Source organism: Lucilia sericata, unplaced genomic scaffold (genome assembly GCF_015586225.1).
Source record: "Lucilia sericata isolate MDLA Ls3-8-SP2 unplaced genomic scaffold, ASM1558622v1 Contig000101F_arrow, whole genome shotgun sequence".
Classification (NCBI taxonomy): Eukaryota; Metazoa; Arthropoda; class Insecta; order Diptera; family Calliphoridae; genus Lucilia; species Lucilia sericata.
Genome location: NW_023994133.1, coordinates 311,735 through 339,262, shown reverse-complemented (window position 1 = coordinate 339,262; position 27,528 = coordinate 311,735). Strand labels below are relative to the sequence as shown.

Below are 27,528 nucleotides of genomic sequence, written 5' to 3'. Positions count from 1 at the left end.
ATTGAGTAAAAATGCTGATCAGGACGGAAATATAATTATGAAGGTTCCAAAGTTCGGTCCAGATTAAAATCTTAAGTAATAGGTCTGAAACAAAAGGTCATTAAATACCGGTTACACGAGCTTTCTAGAAATTAAATTCCCATATAAGTACAAAAGTGTGATGGATAACGAGACATATCTTACCGCCGAAGGCAGCCAAAACATTATGAGTCTTATTCATAAACTTTTATCAAAGGTTTATAAATCAAATTCAAAATTTGTTCTATAAACCTTTTATAAAAGTTTATGAATAAGGCAGTATTTTGATTCTTCTGGTCACAAAAAGAACAAGGTTCTAAAGCTGTTAATACTATATAACAAAAAGTTAATGCCTTTAATTTAGACAACTTCAAAAATATTGAATTTGTCTTGGCCTTTTGAGCAAATCTATTGGATTTTGGGCAACATCAAATACTTCACTAAACCGCTTGGCAACTAGATCACATATTTCTAAGGTGAATGATATTTTACATATTGTAGCTTCAAAATCTGCTGGGCTTGTAGTATCAAGAATCTTCGTTTTTCTATGGGCAACAAAAGGTTTGTATTGACCACTTTTTGAGCCAATCCATTTTATTACTGTAGTGGAAATACTCCAGCAAATAATTCGAGATACCTTAATGGAATGCTCTTTCAAAATTGTTCCCAGCATACAGCAGCCTGTAGTTCAAGCCGAGGAATACTCATAGCTTTAAAAGAAACACATCTCGATTTGGCAGGCACAATTTTAATTTTTTATTTTATTATTAGCATTTATTGACCTACAGTAAGATCTAATCTTCAATCATGTACATATTTTTGTTAATTTTACACATGTTCGTATTTTATTCACTAGTCGTTAGTTGAAAATCAAACATATTGTTTCATTATGAAACATTACATATTTTATGGATTTGGAATGTTTTTGCACAATCTTTGTAATACAATGCAACGCTGTGTCTCCATACCTCTCACGTCAATAATTTTACCGTTATCATAAAGTGGCTAAGAAAACGAAGTGGATCGAAAACAGACCACACCTAATAGCTCACGTTTTATTGGGCACCTTACACCTTCTATTACAGCAACACTCACATTGTGGAACTATGGAATATATACATTAATATATTTTTGAAATAGATATTTCGTTATGCCCCCAAGGCCTTATAATATATAAGTTCCTGTCGTTCCTACAAGGAGCATAGGGTCTTAACGAAATTTTAGCACATGGCTCTATTTTGTGCCAACGCCTTCACTTTTCCCCAACTCTTGTCACTTCGGTTTACCTCGGCCTCATTCTGTCTATTCCATGTATGAGCTGGGCGTCCCCTTCTTTGGTTCCCGTGGGGGTTCCAGTCTATTGCAGTTCTGGTGATGTTAGAAGGATGGGGTTTGTTGGCCAGTTTTACGCCAGAGCGTATAGTTTGATATGGTTCTCGGCCAAAACACACGTAGGATTTTACGAAGACAACAATTTACGAATACTTGCATTTTAAGCATATCACGAGTATCAGCGTTCCAAGTTTTACAACCGAAATGATAGAGAGGGTGATTTCCAAATGGATGTTAGGCGGCCAAATGTTTGACGTGCACTCCACATCACTTCGAATGTTCCACAATAACACTTATGCTGTTCATATGGTCGATGGTGGACTTGTGAGGTCAGAATCCAGTCTGTTCCTGCCTTAACGTTGTCATTATCCTATCGGAAATTCTTTTGGCAATTTATTGTGCAATTACCTTATTAATAACGCATAGCAAGGTAATTCCTACGCCAGTTATTATTGTCCGTAAGGTCGGATTTTCGTTTTCCTAGAATGACCGAATGATTGGCTGTATTATCCCGGCACTCGTATACTTATGGATCAGGCTTCAAAAGCTCACCAGAGATTTCGTCAACATCTGGAGATTTGTTTATCTTAAGACTGTCAGTTGAACCCGCGATCTCAACTATGTTGGGACATGTTGAGACGATATGTGGCCATCTTCTGTTGTCGCATGTTCACCGGCCGCATCTCTTAAGGGCCTTTGTGATGCTGCATGACCACTTTTAAATATAAAGTCTTGGTTACAACAAAAACAAACTAAAGTACGTTTTATTCAAAAGTTAAAAGTAGAATGATAAAACAAGAATTAACATGAATGAAAATGAACATAAGAAAAAAATGAATGAATGCAAAATAATGTTGTCAATGTATAAAATAAAATAATCGCCAATTCAGTGTCAAATACACAACAATTCTTCCCCTTCATCATTGGCACCTACGGAGAATAAATAAGGCGCCTTTTTCTGATCCTTGTCGACCTGCGTACTGGAATATTAGACCGCTGCGATGAAGAGGATCCAGGGTTCCCATCATGTGTAGTTGCTGCTTCTAATTTTGGTTGGATTGGCTGAACTTCCTTTCCTGGACTTTGGTTGGCTAGTTCACTACCAGTATGGCACTCACTTCCTTCCGTTGTTGTTGTTCTTGAATATGAGCTGAGTTGGGTTGGTGTGAAGTAGTTCAAGTCGCTTCCAGACACTTCACTCCTGCCTTGTGGTGACATTTGAATAGAGGAAAATCTTCTAATACCTGGATCTTGAATGCTGGTTTGTGTCTTGGGTGTTGTTCTGCTAGTAACATCGCCTTCATCAGGAACACCAGTATTCCTTATTTGGTCTATATGACGTTTAACACGTTTACCTTTATAGTCCACTTCGTAATGCAAGTCACCTAAGCGTGTTAATATAGTGCCAAACAACCACTTTTCCATTCGTGGATTTCCAGACAAAAACTGTACCCTTGCGCCTTTATCAATTGTTCTATACGTTGGTGTGAATTGCATGTATTGCTTTTCCATAACTGAGGTTGGAATGTCGGTAGGGTAGACGAGATCCAATCGAGTACGAATAGTACGGCCTAAAAACAATTGTGAAGGGGACTGACCCGTTGTTGAGTGTGGGGCTTTTCGATATTGTCTGAGAAATTCATTGAGGTTTTCCTGAAGAGTGCGTCTGGTTGTGCCCATATTCTTTAAGGCATCCTTAACGGTCTGCACGTATCTTTCCACCTGTCCGTTGCTTGATGGATGGTAAGGAGCTGTTCGTTTGTGATACTTAACACCAACAATGCCGAGATAATTTCTGAATTCGGCGGAAGTAAAGCAAGTTCCGTTGTCAGAAACAATGGTAACGGGAACCCCGTAAGCAGCAAAAAGCTCATCAAGCACATTTACCGTCGCTGCAGTGCTGACTGAGTTAGTAATCTTCACCTCGACCCACTTACTGAAAGCATCAGTAATTATTAGCAACATTGCGCCTTCAAAAGGACCGGCGTAGTCAACATGGATACGCTCCCAGGGTCCTTTGGGATATTCCCAGTGGTGTTGGCGAAACTTGGCTGGGTTGTGGGCATTACGAGCGCAGTCAGCACATTTTCGAGCAATGTTCTCTATATCAGCATCGATGCCAGGCCAATACACAAATGATCTCGCCAGTCCTTTCATCTTAACGACACCCAGGTGCGCAGTATGCAGGTCGTCCAGTATTCGTCCACGAAGGCTGTCGGGAATTACAACTCTGTGATCATAAGTAAGGCAGCCAGTAGTGAGTTTGTAATTAGTTTCAGGTTCTCTGAATCCATATTGTTTCAAATTCTTTCCTTCTTCAAGTAAGCGTAAAATATGTCCCAAGTGCTCATCTTTAGATGTCTCACGAACAACTAATTGGTTTCTTACGGGAAGTTGTCTTATCTGGTTGATCATAAAATTATCGAAGCCATCGTAATCCCAATTTGGTGTTGTATTGGGATCATGAGTCTGGATTTGTAATATTGTGTCGTTGCGGATTGCTCTAGAACAATAATCCGCATTAATATTGGCCTTGGTATTTCTAAATTCAATATCAAAATCAAAATTTGATAAAAAATCTGCATAATTTGACATCCTGCTGATGCATAATACTGGTAACGATTTGTGAGGGTGTAATATCTGGGACAAAGGCTTGTGGTCGGTGACTAAAGTCCAATGTCGTGCATACAAGTACAAGAAAAACTTCTGGACAGCCCAAACGATGGCCAGGGCCTCTTTATCCATTTGGGGGTACTTCTGTTCCGTGGGTGTTAAAGTGCGGCTTGCATACGCCACTGGTCTTTCCAGTTTGTTGGCAACTCGCTGTGACAAAACAGCACCTAGGCCAGTTTTGCTAGCATCCGTAGCCAAAACAAGAGGTAGGCTCGGATCATACGGCATAAGCACTTGAGGTGATATTAAAGCTTTTTTAAATTCTTCATTCAAAAGTACATCTCGGAGCGGCCGATCTCTAGTGGACAAGTTTGGGATAAATGCACTGTAATACGTAGCCTTGCCCAAAAACAGTTGAAGCTCCTCTACATTCGTGGGTTTGGGTGCATCTCTAACCGCCTCAATATGTTTATCCGATTTATGAATGCCGTTAGAATCAATTTTGTGTCCAAGAAACTCAACAGCGGGAGCCGCAAATACACATTTACTACGGTTAAGGCGCAGTCCTTGTTCCCGCAGTCGGTCTAGTGTTGTCTGAAGGGCAAGAAGCATAGCATCAAAATCGACAGCGTAAATTAACATGTCATCAAAAAAATTACATACATTCGCAACGCCCTGTAACACCGTTTCCATTCGTCGCTGCCATATGGCAGGGATATTTGCCGCACCGTATACGGCCCTGGTAGGACGAATGAGTCCATGTGTTGGCGTATTAAGTGTCAAGGCGTGACTAAATTCTCTATCTATTGGTAAGTGGGAATACGCATCAGTAATGTCAAGATGACAGAAAATTTTGGCCCCACTCATTTTGTTAAACAGATGTTCAGCACGGGGAATTGGGTATTCGTCTATAATTATCCTCGGATTCAGTGTGGGTTTATAATTGCCCGTGATTCTAATCTTACCGTTCTTCCTGGTGACGACATGTGTGGTCGATGCCCATTCCGAGAATTCAACGCGTTCATAAAAACCTGATGCTATTTTGGAATCGATTTCGGCAGCATAGGATTCACGCAGTGCAATTGGTATTTCCCTCGCTTTTGAGAATACCGGTGTAATATCAGGTTTAAAATGGCATTTTATGGGTGGTCCGACTAATTTACCTGCTGTTTCGCCAAAGACATCGTCATATGAATTCAAAATCTGCTGAAGAGTTTCATTCTGAGTAGAAGTCAATGATGGCGTGGCTACTTTTATAGTATTTACCTGATCCGATGTCGAAAATAGTTTCCTAAAATCGATTTCCTCCGTAAACTGTGAAATCCACTCCCTTCCAAACAGGGAGTCGAATTTGCCATCAACTACATAAACATTAAGTCTGCGAGTTGTTGCACCCACCTTGACGTTCACTGGTGCCCGACCCAAGCATTGTATCTTGTGACCCGTGTAGCTGCAAAAATTTCTATCCGTCCTCCGCAGACGACCAGTAGCTTTAATTTGCTGATATTCAATCTTGCTTATCATTCCGCATGGAGCACCGGTGTCCAATTCCATTTGGATGGCGGTACCATTTATAGTTGTACTTATCATTCTCTTACATGTTTTCACGTCATTTAATTTATGAATACTCTCCACGAAGTCTATTTCAGTTTCGGGCTCCTCGGTCAGTTGAGATGTTTTCGAATTACACACTCTAGAAATGTGGCCTGTCTTTCCACAACTATAACACGTAGCATTCAAAAATTTAGATCCTTTCCTTTGATGCTGGCCACCACAACCATAACAAACCGTATTCGACCCCTTCTGTTCATTAGTATCTCTCTTGATACGATTGTCACCTTGTCTCATATTAGGGGCGTGCTTTCTCTCGTTCCTTCGTTGTGAAAAAGTACCTACTTTATTCGTGAGGTCAGCAGATTGGGGTAATGTTACTGATGTTTTCATGTCAGTTGTCGTCTGATGAGATGATTCCAAAGCGTGAGCAATTTCGTATGCCTCTCTAAACATAGAAGGTTTCCTCGCAATGATCTCATCACAAATGGGTTGTGATTTCAATCCCACTAAAAATTGTTCAATCAACATTCTGTCAAGGAATTCCGCGTACTCACAGAATGATGTTGCCTGTTTAAGCCTCAAAGCAAAATTTGCCATCGTTTCACCATTTTCCTGCAACGTTCGTCGGAACTTAATGCTTTCTGCGTACTTATTCTTCTCAGCATCGAAATGTGATATCAATGCGTTCTTTAACTCACTGTATGTAGCGTTATCAGGAGATCGTGGGCTCATCAGCACTTTCAAAGCGTTATTCAATTCGGCACCAATATTCACTCTGGCATAATTCGCGTATTCTTCTTCAGGAATCTTGCTTAATTTTAAAGCCCATTCGAGTCTGGTAAAATAATCACATACTGTAATTTCGTCTGTAGATCTATACTCCGAGAAAGAAAATGGTGGTGGCTTTGGATTCGTAGAAATTTGTTGATGTGGGACACTGTTCAATACCGCCTGTGTTGCCTGTTGTACTGCCTGCCGGATAGCATCTGCAATCACATTCGTCAACGGTTCAATTTGTTCAGGATTCATGGTCACTGTGGAATTCGCATTTAGAATCCCACTTCTGACACCACTTTTTAAATATAAAGTCTTGGTTACAACAAAAACAAACTAAAGTACGTTTTATTCAAAAGTTAAAAGTAGAATGATAAAACAAGAATTAACATGAATGAAAATGAACATAAGAAAAAAATGAATGAATGCAAAATAATGTTGTCAATGTATAAAATAAAATAATCGCCAATTCAGTGTCAAATACACAACAACCACTAAGTATTTTCCCGCTGCGATCTGTGCGTCCCTACTGATTTCGTCTAGCCAACATCTTTTGTCTCGACGAGCACTACGTTTCACTTCTCTATCGTGCTCATAGTATCGTATTTGCAGATGTAACTTAACACTACAAACAAGAGTTATATTAAGTTCAGATTTAATATTCTATGTCAGATTTGAAATATATTCACCAGTTTTCGATCTATCAAAAATGTCGTCCAAAATCGGTATTTTGACTGCAGATAAACATGGCTCTATTTTGTGCCAACGCCTTCACTTTTCCCCAACTCTTGTCACTTCGGTTTACATTGGCATCATTCTGTCTATTCCATGTATGATCCGGGCGTCCCCTTCTTTGGTTCCCTTGGGGGTTCCAGTCTATTGCAGTTATGGTGATGTTAGAAGGCCGACTAACGCCTTCTAATGGATGATAAAACAGATAAAACAGTTGAAAGTTTAACAAAATAATTACACCAATATTAGCGCTGAACTAAATAAACATACATACATATTATTTTTCTTAAAAGTTCGTTTTTATTGTCAATAATCTGTTTTAAACAAAAATATAAAATTAAGAAAACCGAATCAGAAAATATTTTATATTAATTGTACAGTGCTGCCAAGTTCAACAAAAAACAGCGCTATAGTTAATGTACTCCCTTATCACAACACTAACTTCCAGGCAGAAGTCCGAGCAGAAACTTAATGCGTAAATTTTATTAGAATATGACGCCAATAGTGTTTAAGATATTTACTGACAGCCAGTAGGCAAGCTTTAACCGAAAACTCTCCCAGAGGTAAGGTTTACATCATATACATAGGTAACAGACCACCCGGGCGTAGTCGGCAACAAAAGAGGGAATGTAATAGCTTTAAAGGGAAGGAAGCTCTAGGTAGTTAACCTGATGTACGCAAAACTATTTGACACAATGAGGGCTGAATTAAAAATATGAGGGATGAATTAAGGTCTATTAGAATAATGAAATGGTAGGATAAACCACAAAGATCCTATGGGGCGACCCTAACGAGAGGAAGACCAGAAGCCTCCTCAAAATGAGCAAGTCCGAGGTTAGTATGATGGTAGGTCTTCTGAGTGGACACACAGGATTACGGACACAGCTATGCAAAATTGGACGTTCAGATTCAGACAAATGTAGAGCTGTAGAAAGGACAGTGAAACTCTGGAGCACTTTCTTTGCCATTGTCAGGCCTTCCCCAAAATTAGATCCAAATATCTTGGGAGTGATATTATTCCGAATATAACATCGCTCACGAACACTGATTGGCAACAGGCTCGATAGAAAACAGGCCTAGGTGTATTTCTTCGGATTTTACATCCTTGTATCCTCCTATCGACCTAACCTAATGTAAATAGGTTTATTATTTGTTTATGAATACCACAGTTTTATGATTGGGTTTTAAGGCTTAATTGCCCTTTAACTATTGTGTGTATTAAATGTTTATAAATAAGAAGGCCTGACACCTATTTACAAATATTTAAGATTATTTCAACGGAATTTTTAATATTTTTGTGGCAAGAAACCCTTTGTTGGGAAGGAAGACAAGAAAACTGTTTACATAACACCTAGAATCCTTAAAATGTATTCGAATAACCTTGCTACTTATCAACATAAATATTTAGGAAATAATGGGTAGACTAGTGAATGTGACACCTGTCACATGAATTCAATAACTAAAATTTTTATATCTGAAAAATCATAATAGCTAGAGTACAAAAAAGTTAGACGAAAAATTAAAATAAGTGGATATGATATATAAGGGTAGCAAAGCAAACTGGGTATATATCTAGATTACAATAACAATTTTTATAAAGAATATATCAAAGCATAATGCAAATTTTATATAAAATAGATGCATTCGACTTCGGAAATTAATGTTACCGTTAATATTTTGAAACTTGATAAACCTTGTAAATAATATTTTAACTTTGACTATTTGAAAAAATCCAATCTTTGGCCCTTGTAAATATTAGAACTAAAAGTTTAGGGGACTAAAGTTTCTCTTTTCTGTCAAGATTTAAGTTGGAAATTTTATATATTAGCTATAAAAAAAGGAAACTGAGAATAATATGTATAATATTACACAGAAAATCCTTTTTTAACACTTTATTTTATGCTAAAATTAAAGTAGAAATGAAAATGTATTTTAACCCTTCGATTTTTAAAGCAACAATAAAGGTCCAAACACATACAATTCTTTACGACGAACTGCGACTGACAGCACGGGTTTACTATATGTGTTTAAATGAGAGCGGTCACAATCAAAACGTCAAACTTGTGCACGATGTACAAAAGTTGAAAAATATTCATCTTTGGCGTACGAAACAGAAGAGAAAGAGAAAATGAAAACAAAAAGAAAACTGTCAAAAATATTGTTTGTCCTTTTTGTTCTGTTTAATTGTGATTTGTGCGTGTGAAAAACACCATTTTTAAATTAAATATTTTTTATATTAAATATTGAATTTTTTATATTATTAAAATATATTTAATTATTATTTCATACTTTATCGGCGCAACGATTGGGCATCTCTTTTTTTACGTTGCGTAGCTGTCGGTCGCAGTTCGTCGCAAAATATTGTATGTGTTTGGACCTTAAAAGCCTAAACCCTAGTTTACCAAAACAGAAAATCCAGTTTCATAATTCCATTCCAGTCAAAAATTATAGATTTTTAACCAACTTCTCATAGAATATCCATTAAGTGGCGTAAAAATTCTTGGACAAGAAAACAACTTACACAAAATCAAACTTAGCACCAATTATAGAAGTAAAGCCTATTACCAAAATCAAAATTAGTAATTTCAGATCGAAATAATCCCAAGTTGTTGAATAATATCGGTTTTAAATTTTTTTGTATTTAACCATAGAAATAAATTTGTATATAATCTACAAAGGATGTATTTATTTATTTTGTTTTCTTTGAAATTTTATTTGAATTTTATACAACATTCTATATTTATTTATTTATTTATGTATTTATTTTATATATTTTTTTCTTTCTTCTTTGTGTTTTCTTTTTCAAACAATTAAGACAAATATAATTTTGTTACCGTTGTTTCATTCTTTTTTTGTTGTTGTGTACTTACATATATCTATTTTATTATATAATAATAAGAATATTTAAATAATGTTTAATATAGATTAAATTTTTAATTTAATACTAACTTAATTACACTATAAATGTTTTTATTTTGTTTTTTGTTTATCGCATATATAGGTATTATATTGGATATATTTATATAGATTTAAAGTCGGTCTATGCTATATTTTAAAGTTTAATTTAATGTTTTTTCGGTTTTTATTTGCTTAACTTGTGTAAATTCTTTATATTCTTAATTATGGAAATAATTGAAAATGTTAGATTAAGGTTAGAGTTTTTTAAACTTAAATACAATTTTTGTTTGATCCTTCAAACAAATACAAATATTTACAAAATTTTTATTCTCAAACAATACTATCGCAGCATTGAAAGTATATGTGGGTGTGTGTCCCTGTGTGTCAATGGGTTTCATACACATGTGTATTTACGACATGTGAATGGAGTGGAAATGAGTGGCTGGATGGATGATTTGGATCCCTTGTATTTTTTTCCTTTTTCATTTTTGTGTAATTTTTCTGTTGTTTTTGTTTTAATTAAAAATCATATCATGCTGTATAGTTTTACTAGTAGTAGTTGTTATTGTTGCTGTCGTTGCTCTTGAGGTTTTAATATAATTTTAGTTTTATTATTTTTCTAACTTTCCTTTGGTACAAACTTATTTGAGTAGAGTTGATATGTCGTCTACTCTTAAGGACTTTTTAGGAGTATGAGTGTGCGTTTGTATTTAGTTAGAAAATCCATCCAGAATCATCATCAAACGAACAAACATACATTGTAAACGTTGAATGTGTGTTTTTCACTTAAGGGCAACAAGTCCATTTCGTTTGTTGTTTTTGGTCCTTTTTTGAAATGTAACATTAAGGTTAAATACCACTGGACATACCAAGTCCTCTTGATCATTATGCTCGTCCTTGGATACTTGCGTAAAGTGTCGTAAGCAAGTACATACATGTTTATGTGTGTGTGTGCGGTTCTGTGAATTTATTCATATTCCTTTGTTGGTATTTTTTGTTGCAGTATCCTTCGCACTCTTCGATTGTTTTCTGTTGCTGATGTCGTTATAGTTATAGTAGTTTAAATAAATTTCCAAGTTTAAAATTATGTTTGATTCTTGTCAGTCACTTGTTTACCTGCTTGTTAATGTTGTATTTTTCTTTTATATTATTTTATTTTAGTTTTTTTCCATCTCTCCATTTACATGCTTCCGACAGTTCATTTTTGTTCGTTTCCTCTTTTTTTTAACAGCACAGCAACACAATGTATTCAAGGTCCTTGTTTAACTCTATTCAACAACTTGATTATATACATACATACGTCTGTCTATTTGCAAGCGTGTGTTTGTGTGGTTATGTGTGTGTGTTTCTATGATGTTATTAGGGCATCCTTGAGTGTATTAGTGCTACTATTGCTACTGCTACTACTGGGGTTGGGACCATTTGCTATGACAGCATTTGTTTGATTTGTTGATGGTGTTGTTTTTGTTGTTATCATGGATGTGTTTGGTGGTGTTTCTGTATCACGCATTGTCAATGCACTTGTATCTTCCATTGCATCCATGGCAACGACTAAATCCTTGTCTTCCTTGGGACTGTGGCAGTGACTGCCGTTCTTACGACTACAGTTTGTGATGTTTTTCTCGCTTTTATTAGAATTGTTGACATTTTTGTTGTTACTGAAGCTGTTGTCACCGATTACCGACATTGTGGATGTCGACGTCGTTGTTTCAGTTGATATTGTTGCAAGATTTGATGTGTTTGCAACAAGTACACCAGAGTATTTAATACCGTTTAATTCAAGGTTAACCATTAACTCTTGTTCGCCATTAGAATTGGTACCTGTAGAGGGGAAAAATAATAAAAATTTAAATTATAAAAAAGTGAATGTATAGCGGATTGTAATCTTTTATAAATAAATATTTAAGATTGCTTCTCCGATATCGAATTTGCAATATCCGTCAACTAAAAGTTTACGATTTGTTATAAAATTCTAACACATACCGTTTCGTGTTACACGAAATTGCATTCCAGATAGTAAGTTCAACGCCTCGAATGGACCCAGCGAGGTAGATTTACCAGTCGTCATATTATCAGCGAGTGTGCCACCGGTGTTAGTGTTCGCCGTTGCAGCATGGTGTTGTTGTTGTGTCTGTTTTGATAAGTGAATTTTCTTAGTGGATACCGGGGAAATGTGGCCATTGCCAGCCGATGCCGCTGAGGTGGAGGGAGAATTTTCAATGGCTGAATCGTCAGACTTATCATTGTGTACACTGCTATTGCTGCCATGGTGTCGTGGTGCTCGGAGTGAACCGCCATTTAAATGCTGGCGTTCATTTGGGTCATCGTGCGAGGAATTTGCTGTTGTATTATGGTCGCCTTCATCGTCATCGTTTTCTTCGTCCGCCTCAGCATCGGAATCGTGCTGGCCACCTTTGTAATGGAAGTTGGCAGCGGCGGCAGCAGCAGCCATGCCACTCATGCCTGGTGGTAAGTAAAAACTGGCAGGAAATCCGGCACGTTTTGCTGGAGGAGGTTGGTGGTGAAAATCATTATGTTCACTCATTTCCGGGCTGGGTTCGCGTTCTCGCTCACGTTTTATTGAGGTGAGATTCGGTGGTGAATCCGACAGGTTTATGGCTTCGCTACTAGAATGAAATTTTTAATTTTGAAGGTGAAAATAAATTCAACATTTTAGTGATTGTTGTCTTTGCTAAGACAGCGGATTTGTAGCTTTTCAACTTACCGTTGAGCATCATGACTGCCGCCACTGTTTGTATTTCCGCTACCACCGCCACCTTGTGGTGAGGTATTCACAGAAGCTGGTGGTGATGTATTGTTTTGATACATTTGCCACAGTGCCACACGTGACATTTCTAAAGCATTCATGCCTGGGTTGCCCTCAGGACTTTGGGATCTCTGACGCTGCTGTTGTTGCTGTAATTGAGACTGCTGTTGATGCTGATGGTGAGGCGAAAGACCCATAGGACCCGAACCGTTGCTCATGGCATTTTGTTCTTTTTTCACTTGAATTAACTTCAAATATTCGATCATACGCTGCTCAATTTCCTGTGTTACCAAATTCGGAACTTGACCAAACGAGGGTGCCATCAGTCTGTGGTGTGCAGCCGCAGCTGCTGCTGCAGCCTGAGCCTGTTGATTGTTAGCCGCATGTGTTACCAAAGCTAATGGGGACATCTGTTGCATGCCGCCTGGCAAAGATTGGCGAGCCATTTGAGGCTGTTCAAAGAGAGGGAGAGAAGGAGTGGGAAAGTCTAAAATTTGTATTGAAAGGTACTTTTATTTATACTAACCATTTGCATTTGATTGTGCATTGCTTCATATTGACCATAACTGGAACGACGTCCTTCCCGACGGTTTCCATCAATAGCAGCTTGTAGTTCTGCTGGAGTGCTTAAATTCTTCTTCTCACATTCATAGGGATACAAATATTTCATATATCTGTAATTCAAATTTAAAAATAAAACATAAATGAACAAATGGACATTTTTAAGCTGCAAAAACTTTTTAAATTAACTAATAAAAGTGCATATTTTAAGATATTTTTTTTTAAATTTAATCGAAAATTAATAATGGAAATTATTTAAAAGATTTTGTTTATAAAAACTGTCAAATCGGCACAAGTCTGATGCAAGAAGCATTTTTTATCATTGTCAGTCTATTGGTACGTGCGTATGCCTGATAAAATACCACCTGTAGCGTTTTTTTTTTTTTGCAAACACAAATAAAAATCTTTCATCTCTGCATTTTTTATAAGTTAATGATCATAGCAAATGTGTATAAACAAGCGGGAGAAGTCGAGAAGTTTTAACATGTTTTCTACTTTCATTGGTCGCATATTTAAAGTAATTTATTCTTCAAATATTTTTATAAAATGAAATGTTTGGATTGATTTGAAATTTTATATATTTTTTTATTTTGTTTTTTATATTTAAACAAGATTCCCTACGCCAGGGGGCTAGGGTCAATAGATATACATACATATATTTTTAAAACTAAAGAAATTAGTTCAAAAAAAAAATTTTATTAAATTATTATTCTATGAGTGAATTCTTTGGCGGTCCTGACATATACAATTATTGAAGGTATGTAAATTTGTTGTTGGTTCTTTCTTTGTTTTTGTTAATATTTTATTATTTGCTTTGCTTTTGGTTTTTGTTTATAATTCATCAACGCATACATGCAATATTTTGCATTTAATTTAATAAACACTTAAGAACTCAATCAATAAATGTATGTACATATTTATGTATGCATTTGTGTGTATGGAAATGTATCTATAAACATATCTACATGTGTGTGTGCATGCATGACTGTATGTATGTTGTACGTTAAAACTATGTATTTAATTTCTTTATATATTCATATAATGGTTATTTGTAAAACAAAAAAACCAAGATTCATTTAAGTCTTAAGATGTTGTTTTACTGTTTGTCTGTCTGTTAGTCGGTTCATTTGTTCGTTCAATGAGTACGTATGTAGATACGTACCTTTTGCATCATTATCCTTTGTGTCTGGTTGTGTAATGCATGTGTATTTATTTTTGTATGTTTTTTTTTAATATTTGTGAGAATGTTGTTTGTTCATGACTACACTTTCTGTGAATTATCAAGTAAACATAACAGTTGAAAAGGAAGATTTTTCTTTAACTCTTTTTATATTAACACCAAAATACTGCACAATGGTACCAAATCAAATAATATGGTATACATTTCGAATTTGTTCATATTTATTTAGATATTTAAGAATCTGTTCAACTCCCAAAAACATTACATCTCATATCTCCTCACTATAACTCGTTGCAGTTTGAGAATTAAACCTTTTCATACTTATTTCTTTATTTCCCAGTCTCCCAGTATATATAATATGAATAATTTGAATTTTTTTAACTTTTTACCACAGTGCAATGTGAGACATGATGCTAATTATTATAAGCATGATTACGAACATTCATTGCAAGTTACATACATAAATACAAACTAGAAAATAAGCAAAAACTGGCCGCTCGTTTGCAAGAAGACTGACACAATTCAAAAAGGTAATTTGGATTAAAAAGACGTTATTTTGAGTTATGACAGTTTTATAGTATATAACGGTATGTATATAAATTATAAATTATTATATTCGAGTTCGAAATGATGAAAACATAATTTTTATCAAATTTTGATACAAACAATAATTTGTTTGGGGAAATGTAAAAGTTGTTTTATAATTTGCAGGCAACGGAGTTTTGATACAGAAGACTGAACTAAGAAACTTTATAGCTAAAGCAATAAATATCATTGTATTATTGCATTTTCATTAGCATTCTAGTTTGTAATTCAATTAACACAATTTTAAGTCAATATGAAATGCTAAGAGTAATACATTTCTTTTTTATAGATTTTGTTTTATAATAGTCAACTAGAATTCAGAAATATTTGCTAGAGAAATCAAATAAAACATATGTACATTAATATGAAAATATAATACAGGTGCCCCTTGGTAATATTTAAGTGGACACACAATTTTAAATACACACACATACACGCAATCACAGATGCAATTAATAGCTTTAGCAAAAACAACAAATATTTTTCTAAAATCGAATACAATTTTTCAAATAACTAAATAATAAACGTTCATTTGTTTGTTTATTAAGTTGATTTTTGTTCGTTCTTTTGTACATTTCTATTGTTTGTGGTAAAAGTGTCTAGATAAAAAAGTCTTGAAAGGTATAAATAATTTAACCATTACATCTTACCAACCAAGATCATTACAACGCATCATTGCCATCATTGTCGTTGTTGTCATCATTATCATCTTATTAGCATTTTGTTGTGTCACTTTATTTTTTATTTCATTCGAGTACAATGAATTTCATTTGAATTTTCAAGTATATTAGTGTATATGAGAGGGTGTGTATATATGTGTGTGCAACATCACCGTGCAACAGTACATACATACATACGTACATACATATATACATATGTATGTACATATGTTTGTGTGAATAGTATAAATATTAGTTGTAATGTTGATTTAGGCATGTCTACGAATGATGATAAATTTATGTATTTTTTTATTTACCATAAAAAAAGTTAAATAAAATTCTTATGAAAATTATTTTTTAAATTGTTGTTTTTAATGCATGCAACTGGCAGTGACGCTTAATATCAAAGAGTTAAGTGCACATATACTTATAGTTCTTACACATACACATTCTAATTTATTGTAATAGAATTTAAAAATAATATCTATTCAATTAGGCTGGGTTTTAAAAACAAAATTAATATTTTGTAATTTCATTAAATGTAGACTCAATCCTAATTTCAACGCTTACAATTTTATAATATAATTTTTAACTGAACCTACAACTATACACATAACTTCGTAATTCTGAAATTGAGTGCTATTATTAAATCATATATTGAAAATGCTTGAATTTGTAACATAATTTTATCTAGTCCTCACACGAGTGTTCTTCCGAAATATTTATCGATTGAATACATTTATATTAATTATGTAGCTATAATGATAGTCAGATTCCATAGGCCAAGCCCCCACACAGAGAATATTAAGTAATAACGCCCATAATATACATACGCTTGAAAGTTAAACGATAAATAAGAAACAAATAGTTTTACCATAATCACTATACAATTAGAAGTCCTAAAATACGGTATAAATTTTGTCCCAATAAATTTCTAAAAATATTGATACATATTTCAAATATGCACTCAAGTTTTATAAATAAAATTTGTATGCATAAAATGTATGTCCGTTTATACCATGATCTACCAGTAAGTGGAATTACACTTACAGTAATATTATTATTTAACACCTTTATTAAGAGCTAAAAAAGGCTAAATACTAAAGATAAAATGTTTTCATTCCATTAGCCTCAAGAAAATGTGTATGAACCAGTGCATTATACGAAATACGATGTATGGATGGTAAAACGTGAACTGGAATATATTCCAGTGTAAAATGAATTTAAATAACTGGCACTGGGACTATTCAATGTTTAAGTTCAATTCATCATTGTTCAATTCATCATTGTACAAGTTCAAAACAAAAACGGTGAGAAACTATTTACGAGTGTGTATAGTATTGTTATAAAATACATACATTATTACAATATGTAGTATATGTATATTATGGTATGATACTTACATACTACACGTATTCAATAAATCAATAGTCACGTACATGAACTCGTACAACCCAGCAGTTCGGAGAGATTGTCGCAATTTAGTTAATTACTTCTCCCCGATAAGAGAACCCCTAATTACAGAATTAATTATAAGACTACTTATTTAACAAGTGCATATGTCAAATGGAAGTCAATTGACCCTAGACTGATTAAAATCACAATTCGATAGTAAATGAGCATTTAAATCTGCAAGATTATAATTCTGGAACGTAAAATGGTAGTACTCTCTAAAAGTTTCAGTTCTAGATTATTTAGTAATAAAAGAGACGGACGGATTTTTTCCCTCACAAACTGACTTCAAGGAGTACAATTTCTAAAATACAAGTACTTAATACCTAAAGAATCTAAATTGACGATTGATTTTCTGCCAGATTATGAGTCAAAAATATACATACATATGAATTCAAGTTAACCGAGACATTTGGCGATAAAACTGATAGAGTAAATGGGGTTAAACTGCTGGGATACAATAAATATACATATGCATGAATGTACCTATGAGTGTATGTATGTATGTAGGTATTTAATTTGTATTTAACAAATAAACTTGTTATTCAGTGAATCAAGCACAGCTATTGGTGGTTGGTTGGTTATTGTAACACACGTAAATAAAATGAGTACAATAACATTATGCTCGTAATTGTATTCATGAATGTATTTGTGTTTTGAAAAAAAAAAAAATACAAAACAAATGTGAATGTATGAACGCGAATAGAAAAATTAAAATAAATGTTTAAATGAAAGTATATAATATAATTAATTTTATGAACGCCATTTTTATTTACATACAAAGCTAAATTTTGATTTGACGATTTAGTTGTATTTTTCAAAAAACAGCTAAACTTTTGTATAGACGCGCAAGTCCGCAATGTTGTTTTTACATAAATCCACTATTAAAGAAAACTAAAATTAGTGTTCGTATTAAGGTTTGCTTAAATCTAAACCTCATATCTGCTAGCGTATACTTCTCGTCAAGTCATTGACACATACCACCAACTAGTGCTAAACTAGACAATCAGCCATCCGAAAAACTGCCTATCAAAAAAAAAAAAAACAGAAAAACAGAAACCAACAACCGACCGACCACCTCTGATATTTTCCAGTGTTATTATTACACCGTTACTACCACTTTTTCCATGGAGAATCGACAAAAAACTAAAGTTCATATTTCCTCTTTCTTTTTTTTTTTTGCTCATTTATTGTTTTGTTCGTTTTCTGGGTGTTGGTCTAAGTTATAGACCGAGACATAGAGACGCATAAAAATCGAGTTTGAAACATGATTGACTGGCTGACAAACTGATGGCGGACCTTAAAATTTATAAAACATAACAACAACTACTACTACTACTACCACAAAACATATTCAAACGCACACGAGATTTAAAATTTATTAATATTGTGTTTCTTTTTACAAAGTTGCTTTAGTACAGCAAAAAAGCGAAATAAACTATAAATTATGAATTAAATTTTATTATTTTTAATATTTGGTAAAAGCAAAAACTGTGCTACAAAATAAAAAGAAAAATATAAACAGAAATTATGAAAATAATCAATAATAACGCGCAATAATAGTTGAACGTGGTTATAGCAACCATTTCAAAATTACAATAATATTTTGATCACACTTTTAGTTATCGCAACCATAAGCCTACTTTTTTATTAAAGTTGTGATACTTTGAAAGTTCTGCTTTGTCAATAATAACGACGACGACAACAGTAATATAAACTAAATAATAATAACAACATTCTCCAGTAGATCCTTTATTTGCCAAAGATTTGTTTTATTGTTACAGCAAAAGAGTTTAGTACAATGTATGATAGTTGCCAACAATTTAGTTGTTGCTGCTGTTTTTGCTATAACCTTTTTATTATTTTACATTTTTATTGTTGTTAGACAATAAACGTCTGTTTAAAAACTAATTTCATTGTGGTTTGTCATAATCTGCCATCTTTTCATATTTTTTACATGAAATACAACAATATTATTATTTTTTTCTGGATTTGCATTTTGTTCATGTAAAACTAAATGTTGAGTTTGTATGTAAGTTTTTCTATTTTAGTATTGTTGTTGCTGTTTAAATACTAAAATATGTAGTAAAATTGTTTGATGTGGAAAATTTGCCCATTATTTAATAAATTTTACTGTCATTTATTTAGTACAAGTAACTATGTTTTTAAGTACATATATATGTACGTATGTAGATATACACACATACGAGTATAGAAAATAAGACTTACTGTGTTCGTAGTGTGAACGCTGCACTTGTTATACTAGATGGCAGATGAAGTCCCTTTATGATTTCCTGCCATAGCTTTTTGTTAATAACATCGACGAGACCTCCTCGGGCAATCACTAAATTATACAGTTCATAAAGATCCAATACAGATTTAGCCATTATTGGTAAACGATTAATGGGTGTGCCTAGAAAATTTTAAAGAAATACAAAATATTAAATAATTGCAAATATATTGATATTGGGAAATATACTCATTTCATATCATAAAAAAATTTACTCATTCTCATAAAGTAATAATATTTCTTAAATTCAAATAAACATATTGTATATATAATCAGAGATCTGACGGATATTGTAAAATTTGAGGATCAAACTTCCCACGGAGTAGGTTTTCTTTTCGCCAAAATATTATTCAAAAGTAATACGTATAATTTATAACTTTTATAAATTAAAAACGTTTTTAAATTAATCATTTCATTTGTATGTATGTAGTTAAATATACATACATATGTATACAGAAAATATTTAATACCAAACAAAATGAAAAGAGTATAAATTATCAGAGAAACATTAAAAAACAATTTAATGATCTTAAGTAGATCTTTAAACACCCTCACACATTATTGCCTACAACAACAAGAACAACAATAATAATGGCAATAAACTAAATCGATAAACAATAAAACGAACAAAAAAACATCAACAACAAATTAATGAAAAGAAAACAGAAACAATTTATAATAAACAAAAAAAGGTAATTTGTAGTTTCATTATGTTAAACGTTTTTTTTTTTTTCTTAAAATTTTTATTAGTTGCATTTTATTTCATTTGATTTTTACAAATGAAATGAAACGTTTGCAGGCAGATCAGGGATCTTGCCGTTGTTGTTGGTGCAACATTTATGTTTATGTTTTTTTTTTTGTCTTTTCGATCTGTTTTTTTGGCATCGCTCAAAATATTTAGTGAGTTGTGATCTACTTAAATCGTACAAGTATAAACAACAATAATATTGCAAGAGTGTTTGTGTGTGGCAGTTTGAATCGTTCGATCGATGGATGAATGTATCTTGACGTGATATGTACTACTCGTGCTATATGTTGTTTGTGTTGTTTTTAGAGTTGGCCCTAAAGGTATCAATCAAAATATGTTTGTAGATCATACACACTTACATATACATACATACATGTGAATGTTAATATGAAAATAAATCAATGAGTAAAAATATCTACATGTGTGAGGTGCATATAAAGATCATACAAAATATTTATTTATGATGAATAACTGAAACTGAAATAGCAAGGTTGATGGACATGTTGATTGTTGTACTCAGAAACTCCAAAAAATATAAAGAAATAATTTTTATAAAAAGTTCATTTGTGCAGCAACAAATGTATTTTAAACAAAACACTCGCACATTACAATACTGAAATAAACAAAAAACAATTAACAACAATCAATTGCTGGCAATCGTAAAAACAGTAAATAATTAAATATTTAATCATTCGATTTTATTTTAATGATCTTAAATAAAAGAAGGTTTGAGTAATTGTATACATATTATAATGATCTGCATTTCAATGCATATAAGAAAATATAACAATTAATTGTATATTATTTATTAGTTTTCCATAATAATTTCGTTTATGAAGCGGACCATTAGAATTCCGGTAAACTTTCCGACCATATTTTAATACTTTGGAATATCCAAAAATACATGTCCTACACCTTAAAGTAAAGTCGATTTAGCTATGTCTATCCGACCTGTGTGTGTGTATGTCCATGTACCTAAGCATTGTACTCATTTTCAAGATAATTTGATGGCATATATTCTTCTTTGACCCAAGGACGAAGCCTATTGAAAATGGTTTAAAACGGCCCATTATTTTGACTAGCTCCGATACAACCGTAGCCCCCTAATAGGGATTTTGAGCTCATAATTATGTTCTAGTATATCTAAACAAATCTGTAAAGTGTAAGTGTAAAAGATACTGCCAATTTTCGTAATGATCGGGTCACATTTGACCCAAACAAAGTCGCCTTCTGAAAATGACTTGAATGTCAAAATTCACTTATAAACACTAATATTACGATGAAATTCTGTATAAATAACTTTAATGTAGACGTAAAGCCCTCTACCAAAATTTATAAGTATAGGCCCGTATGTACCCTTGCGCTCATATAACCCCTCCTTTAGAAAATCTCTTTTTCAATGCTCTACTATACATTCTTACTTGTTTTAATTCGAATTTAATAAAAATTCGTATACATATCCATATGTAATATATTTCTCCATTCATAGATGGCGCTGACGCTGACCAAGACTATTTTAAATTGAATTCGCCTTAAAATCCACTTGGAAATCTTGTATATTCGATCAAAGATGTCAGTGTTCTTAATATAACTTTAGCATTAGCGGTAGTTATTTAGGATTATTTCTGTAACGTTGAAAAGGCAAAAAAGAAATATTAACCGTAACGATAGCTTAAAAGTAGCCAATCTTGAATTGGACTGAAAAAAGTTTTTTTCACCACTTCTAATGAAGTGTAATGTTTAATGGAGTATGTTTTTTTCCTATATTTGGATTAGACTAGTCCCAGTCTTTTGAGTACACGCGTGTGCGGAGTAGTGTCAATTTTTGCAGGGTAATAATTATAATTGAAATTAAAACAATTACTAAATTTCGTGTAAATATTTTAGAAATTGAGAAAGAACCTGGTAAAGGTATCAATATTTTTCCATTTTACAAACTATACAATTATTGTTTAATTAATAGTGTATTATAATACCAACAAAAAAGCCATAATATGGTATTTTTTATATGTTTGACATTTTTTTGTGTGACATTTAATCACTGGTAGAAGACTTTGATGACTTTTTCACAAGGGTCGCAGAAGTACATTCGCTAGTATTTTATATTTTTGTGTATGTGTCCTTCTGTATTTGGTTACGTCAAGAATATCAGTACCGTTTCCATCCACAATTGCAGAAGTACAAACAACCAAAATAAATAAAATCAATGAAATTTAATACACTAAATAACATAACTTAAAAAAAAAAAACGACTCAACTAAAAGGGGGTCTTACACACATTCGTTAATATTATAATTTATTTGTAGGAACGAGGTGTTTTTATTTTAATTTAACATTAATTTTTGTTCTTTAAGTATTTTGTGTTCATGTTCACACAGAACTAAAACACCCAGACACAATCAGTCAGACATTAATGTGTCACTTCAATCATTATTTTATTGAAAAGGAACCAACAAAAAAATATAAAAAAAAATAATAATCGCCATCAGAGCAGCGGCAGGAGTAATTGTGTGATCGTGAAACATCGCGTCAACATTACACTATCGGCAACAAGATGTGAAACATGTGTTTTATTCATGCATTCATTCAAATTAATTTCTTCTTGCAGCATACATACAATTACGATTTTTACATCTACATGGATAGATATTAATACTAAAGCCACAAGAAAAATTAAGAAATATTATATTAATAAGAATAGATATTTATATATGAACGTGCGTATGTATGTATGTCACACACTAATGGCGGATTTATAAAGAAAATGTTGTTACGATTCAATGAATTGTCAAAATGTCATTATATTTTGTAATTTGATTGATATAAAGAATAATTTTTTTTAGTTCTAGCAACCATAAAATATTTTTTGTTTTAGGTTGCACTTAAAATTGTATGTATTATTTTAATTACTGTTTTTATTCTTTCTTTTACGTTTGTATCTATGAATATCTATGAATGTGTGTATGTAAATTATGAGTTTATATTTATTTAGGAATTTATTAAAAGAAAAAAATCTTCCTTAAATGCATCAAATGTCATAAAGAATATTAGTTTTTTAATATGAAAACATTTTGAAATTAACATTTATGAGGTGACAGATTTTGTCACATGGTCTGATGGATACAATATTGAATAATGAAAATGTGAATGTGATGTATAAAGTGATATTTTTTAAATTATGTATGTTTATTAATTTTACATGGGGCAACATAAATAATGATAAATTTTAATAATAAATATTCGATTTTAATTTCTCGGTACAAGAAATAATGATGTTTTAGTTTAAAAACTACTATGGCTACTCGACATATAATTTTTTTTATGCATGCACATGTACTATCTTTTTGAATTAATTTTTGTTAGAAACCCCTTTTTATTTAATTTTTATATAAAAATATTCTTTTTAACTCTCAATGACTTTGCAACAATTTAACCTTCAACAGTAGCTCAAATAAATCAATAAAATTGTATGCAAATTGTAATGGAATATTTTCATATAAAAATACATTTTAATAATCAGTAAATGAAATGAGCTGCAATGTCACGTTCAAAATACATCATTATAAAACACTTAAAATTAAAAATGAAAAAATTAAATTTATTTCTTTTCCTCTTTAACTGACTAAAATATTTTTAAAAATCTTAAAATTATGTATTTATTTATTTTATTTTTTTGTGTGTTTTTGTTTCACATTTACGAAATGAACAATAACGTTCATTTGACATTTAATTAACATAATTTTTATTATTAAAAGCATCTCAAAAGAGAAATAACAACAACAACAATCATGTGTTTCTGTTTGTACATTGGAAATTATTTTAATTTGAAATGCCACCGAATGAATGCTTCTTGCAGCATCCAACCGTATTTCAAAAATCAAAATAACGAAGTATAAATATATGTCTACTAGTGTGAGTTCGTTGGGCAATAAAAACGAATTCAATGACGGACAGACGAACCGACAGACAAAAAGAGAAACAAATGAATGACTTTAGAAGTGACGAATCGTTCAAGTGTTGATCATGTCATTAGCAATCATGTTGACGTTGATGTGCTTGAGATTTTAATGAAAATGTTCATTTCATTTTCCCCCCAAAGTAGGAATGAATATATGTCCACATTAGACGGACTAAACGTACAGGAAAGAAAGAGAAATCCAAATAGTAATAATTAAAATAATAAAAACAAAAACAAAAAAAGGAAAACTCAGCATGTGCAGATGTTGCTGATGATGATCATCATTATAATCTTGTAAGAATTTTTGTACGTTAGTACTTATTTCTACATATGTAAATAAAATGAACCAGAAGTTGGACTTATAAAAGTAAAATCCCAAAAGAAAAAAAATAGTATTTTATATTCTACATTTTATATGGCTTAGGCTTAAGTCTTAAAGCACCAGTCGTACGTTTGAGTTTTAAGTACTAAATAAAATAACAGAAATTTGGATTGAGATAAAAGTACTTAACATCACTGATCATTTATGCGGTTTATTATTCATTTATTTTGTTTGTTTTTTGTGGAATGAATAAATGTTGTTTTTGTTTAATGTAAAACAACAGTAATATTTAATGCATTTATAAATAATTTTATGGCCAGTCATAATACTCATAATAAAAATGCATGAAATGTATAATGAGACAGACGCCTTTAAATAAACATTTTCCTCGATCATTCCTAAATTCAATGTTTTGGCAGGGAAGCCAAAACATTGACAATAAAAACAACATTCTTCCTCTCCCCCCTCCGTTTATTTGATGGCATTGAAATTATTAATAATATCAAAAATAAACAAAATATTTATTTATTAGAAACTTACCTCTCTTTTGCATAAATGAAAATAGATCATCAAGGAACTCTTTACGTTTGGGATCATCATTGATCTCATATAGCTGTAATTAAAACAAAATAAGAAAAGAATAAATAATTATTGTATAAATGAATAAAGATCAATATGTATTGTATTAAAGGTTAAAGATGGAGAACCATATACACTCGATTACAACAGAGAAATAATAAATATTATTTTTTTCCGACCCTCCACAAGTCAATAAGGTACAAAATGGTATAGATGTTTATTTAAAGTACACAATAGTACTATTATTATCATTATTAACCCTCAAGTGTCAGCGTGCGCCAGTTCTGTACATCGAGTACAAAAACGGTAAATCAATGAATTGACAAAGATACGAATGAAACAACAGCAAAAACAATAAAAGGTAATTTGTTGTATCTACCTATCTTTCGGGGAGCTAAACACTCATAACGATCACAACAACCAAAATAACAAAAGAAAAAAAACGACAACAACCCGCAAATTTCATGACAAGATATTTATTTTGTGCCCAAAAGACAAGATCATTATCGAACAGAGTCTGATGTATACCGACGTCAGTTTAGCACCACGGTAGCGCAGGGGTTTGTATTTTTAATCTTGTTTTTCTGTTTTATACTGCTCACAGGGTGGTAGTTGTGATGATGATGATAATGTTTGGTATTGGTGGTTAGAATGGCAAAGATATAGACTAAGATAGACAGAGACAGAGAGCGAGGAAAACAGAGATCATTGGTGGTTGTCAACATATTGTAGATTTTTACCTTTGTATACGAGTAACTAGTAATTATCCGTAAAAAAGGTGTGGAAACATAAATGATTTTTAATTTGTTGTGATATTTTCTTTTCACACAAACAAAACTAATAACAACATTGTGAATACATCTAATTAAGGGTGGTATTACCAAGGATTATACTTATAATTGAAAAGAAGAAAAGGATCACCTACTTTAGTGTCAGTTATGACACTAATCAAATGATCTGCTTGTTCCGACACACACATGCTTTGGAGAGATGGTAGTTGGCAAACAAACCGATCGTACATAAACGTAAATAAATAGTTGTACTTAACAAAACAAAAACAAAAAGTAAGACAAAAATATTTTCGAAAATCATTAATTTGTCTCAATTATGTGTTAAAACTGCAAATTATGGTCATAACGTGTGCTTAGCTACCGGTTATAAAATAAATGTTGTTTGCTGCAACACGCACATCATCATCTGACTCCGACTATAGAGTATTTAAACGAGTGTAATTTGAAGCTGAATGCTACAAGTAAATATATATTTTGATGAACCCTGTAATCAAAAAAAAAAAAACTCCTGAGTTTACTCATTCGCTAAACAAATAAAAACAAATATTTGTATGTCTTTATAAACGATCTCATGAAAAACTGTCCATACGTAAGTATTAAATTATGTGCATTTATATACACATGCATATATTGCTAAAAATTTGGGTATGAAAAAACCAATGTCCTTTTTTAGACTGTAGACCTACTTCTGGGGGACCTACTTTGGGGGTTTTAATTAGGTTGCCGGTACATCAAGTACTTATATTGCCAGGTTATATCGTGAGTATTCTATGGGTTCCACCAGTTAAAAACATAACCTCACTATAAGGTAAAACGAAAGCACGCGTTTAATGAAGACAACGCATAACTTAGAAACAGTTATACGTAATTCTGTCGAAAACTCGGCAACAAGCACAAGACTGATCGACCTTAAGAAATAAAAACAATGACGCGAGAGTTGTTCCCCAACTCAGACCTGAATTACATCTGTTGTTGTATTTTAGCATAAAAATAAAGAAAACATTAACTTCGTTATATAAAACGTTCTGTTAGGTCGAATTCGTTGAAAATGGATAAACATTTAAAAGCTCGCATTCACGACTTTACACCATAACAATACATCAGTGTTTGAGGGCACATAAAATGATCAGAACTCATATTGTTCTCTCAATAGATCTAACCAAATTGTAAAAGAAACTTTATCCAAAAGTTGTAGAACGCGAACACCCAGAATAAAAAACAAATTTTGGTTCATCATAGGTAAATTTGGAGAAGATTAATAACATCGAATTTGCAAAACCTATCAGCCAATGTATGACAAATACAAATTTGTAAAAATTATCTTATTTAATTTCTTAAAAAATTAATGGAGAAATTAACGGATAACTTACATATTTGAGATATACACATGTATATATGTATATAGTCTTTTATTATATCCGAATAACAATTTAAAATTGAGAGTTATTGAAAACTAATATTGATAATGCGACTCTATGTTCTACTGGGAATTAAAGGACTATGAGGATTCTTTATAGGAATTTAATTAAACATTAAATTTCAAATGCAATTAAGTGAAACATATTTTTTTGTTTTTCATATTAAATATTTATACAAATATTTTTATGATTAATATACTCGTAAACTTGTACACAGGTGATATATACACACACACACATACATAGGTGGAGGAACGCATGAGTAAAATGAATTTATTACTACTTATACATAAGTAT

General features: G+C 32.4%; 2 protein-coding genes across 4 annotated transcripts in view; both read right to left on the bottom strand.

The window, feature by feature from the left end:
* Positions 1-1,968: 1,968 nt before the first annotated feature.
* On the bottom strand, positions 1,969-6,546 carry LOC119600052 (uncharacterized protein K02A2.6-like). The gene is made up of 3 exons (XM_037950073.1): positions 5,230-6,546; positions 2,469-5,166; positions 1,969-2,081 (listed from the first exon to the last, which is right to left on the bottom strand). The coding sequence occupies exons 1-3, from the start codon at positions 6,544-6,546 to the stop codon at positions 1,969-1,971; spliced, it is 4,128 nt and encodes a 1,375-aa protein (XP_037806001.1).
* Positions 6,547-10,406: 3,860 nt separating this feature from the next.
* Positions 10,407-27,528, bottom strand: part of LOC119600036 (protein dead ringer) — a 64,493-nt gene continuing 47,371 nt past the window's right edge. For 2 of the 3 annotated variants that reach the window (XM_037950038.1, XM_037950039.1), the window contains 6 exons: positions 24,984-25,056; positions 19,355-19,538; positions 13,215-13,362; positions 12,647-13,140; positions 11,905-12,548; positions 10,407-11,742 (listed from right to left, as the gene is read on the bottom strand). In XM_037950038.1, the coding sequence (XP_037805966.1) occupies positions 11,270-11,742; positions 11,905-12,548; positions 12,647-13,140; positions 13,215-13,362; positions 19,355-19,538; positions 24,984-25,056 (2,016 nt within the window). In that variant the 3' untranslated portion in view covers positions 10,407-11,269. The remainder of the gene's footprint in view (positions 11,743-11,904; positions 12,549-12,646; positions 13,141-13,214; positions 13,363-19,354; positions 19,539-24,983; positions 25,057-27,528) is intronic. The other variant, XM_037950040.1, reaches the window with a different exon arrangement.

Coding starts and splice junctions, on each gene's coding strand:
- LOC119600052 (XM_037950073.1), bottom strand. CDS start 6,546: ATGAATCCTGAACAAATTGAACCGTTGACGAATGTGATTGCAGATGCT. Junction 5,167..5,229: donor TATTTTCGACATCGGATCAG/GTAAATACTATA, acceptor ACTCTTCAGCAG/ATTTTGAATTCATATGACGA. Junction 2,082..2,468: donor AACAACAACAACGGAAGGAA/GTGAGTGCCATA, acceptor GTTGTAACCAAG/ACTTTATATTTAAAAGTGGT.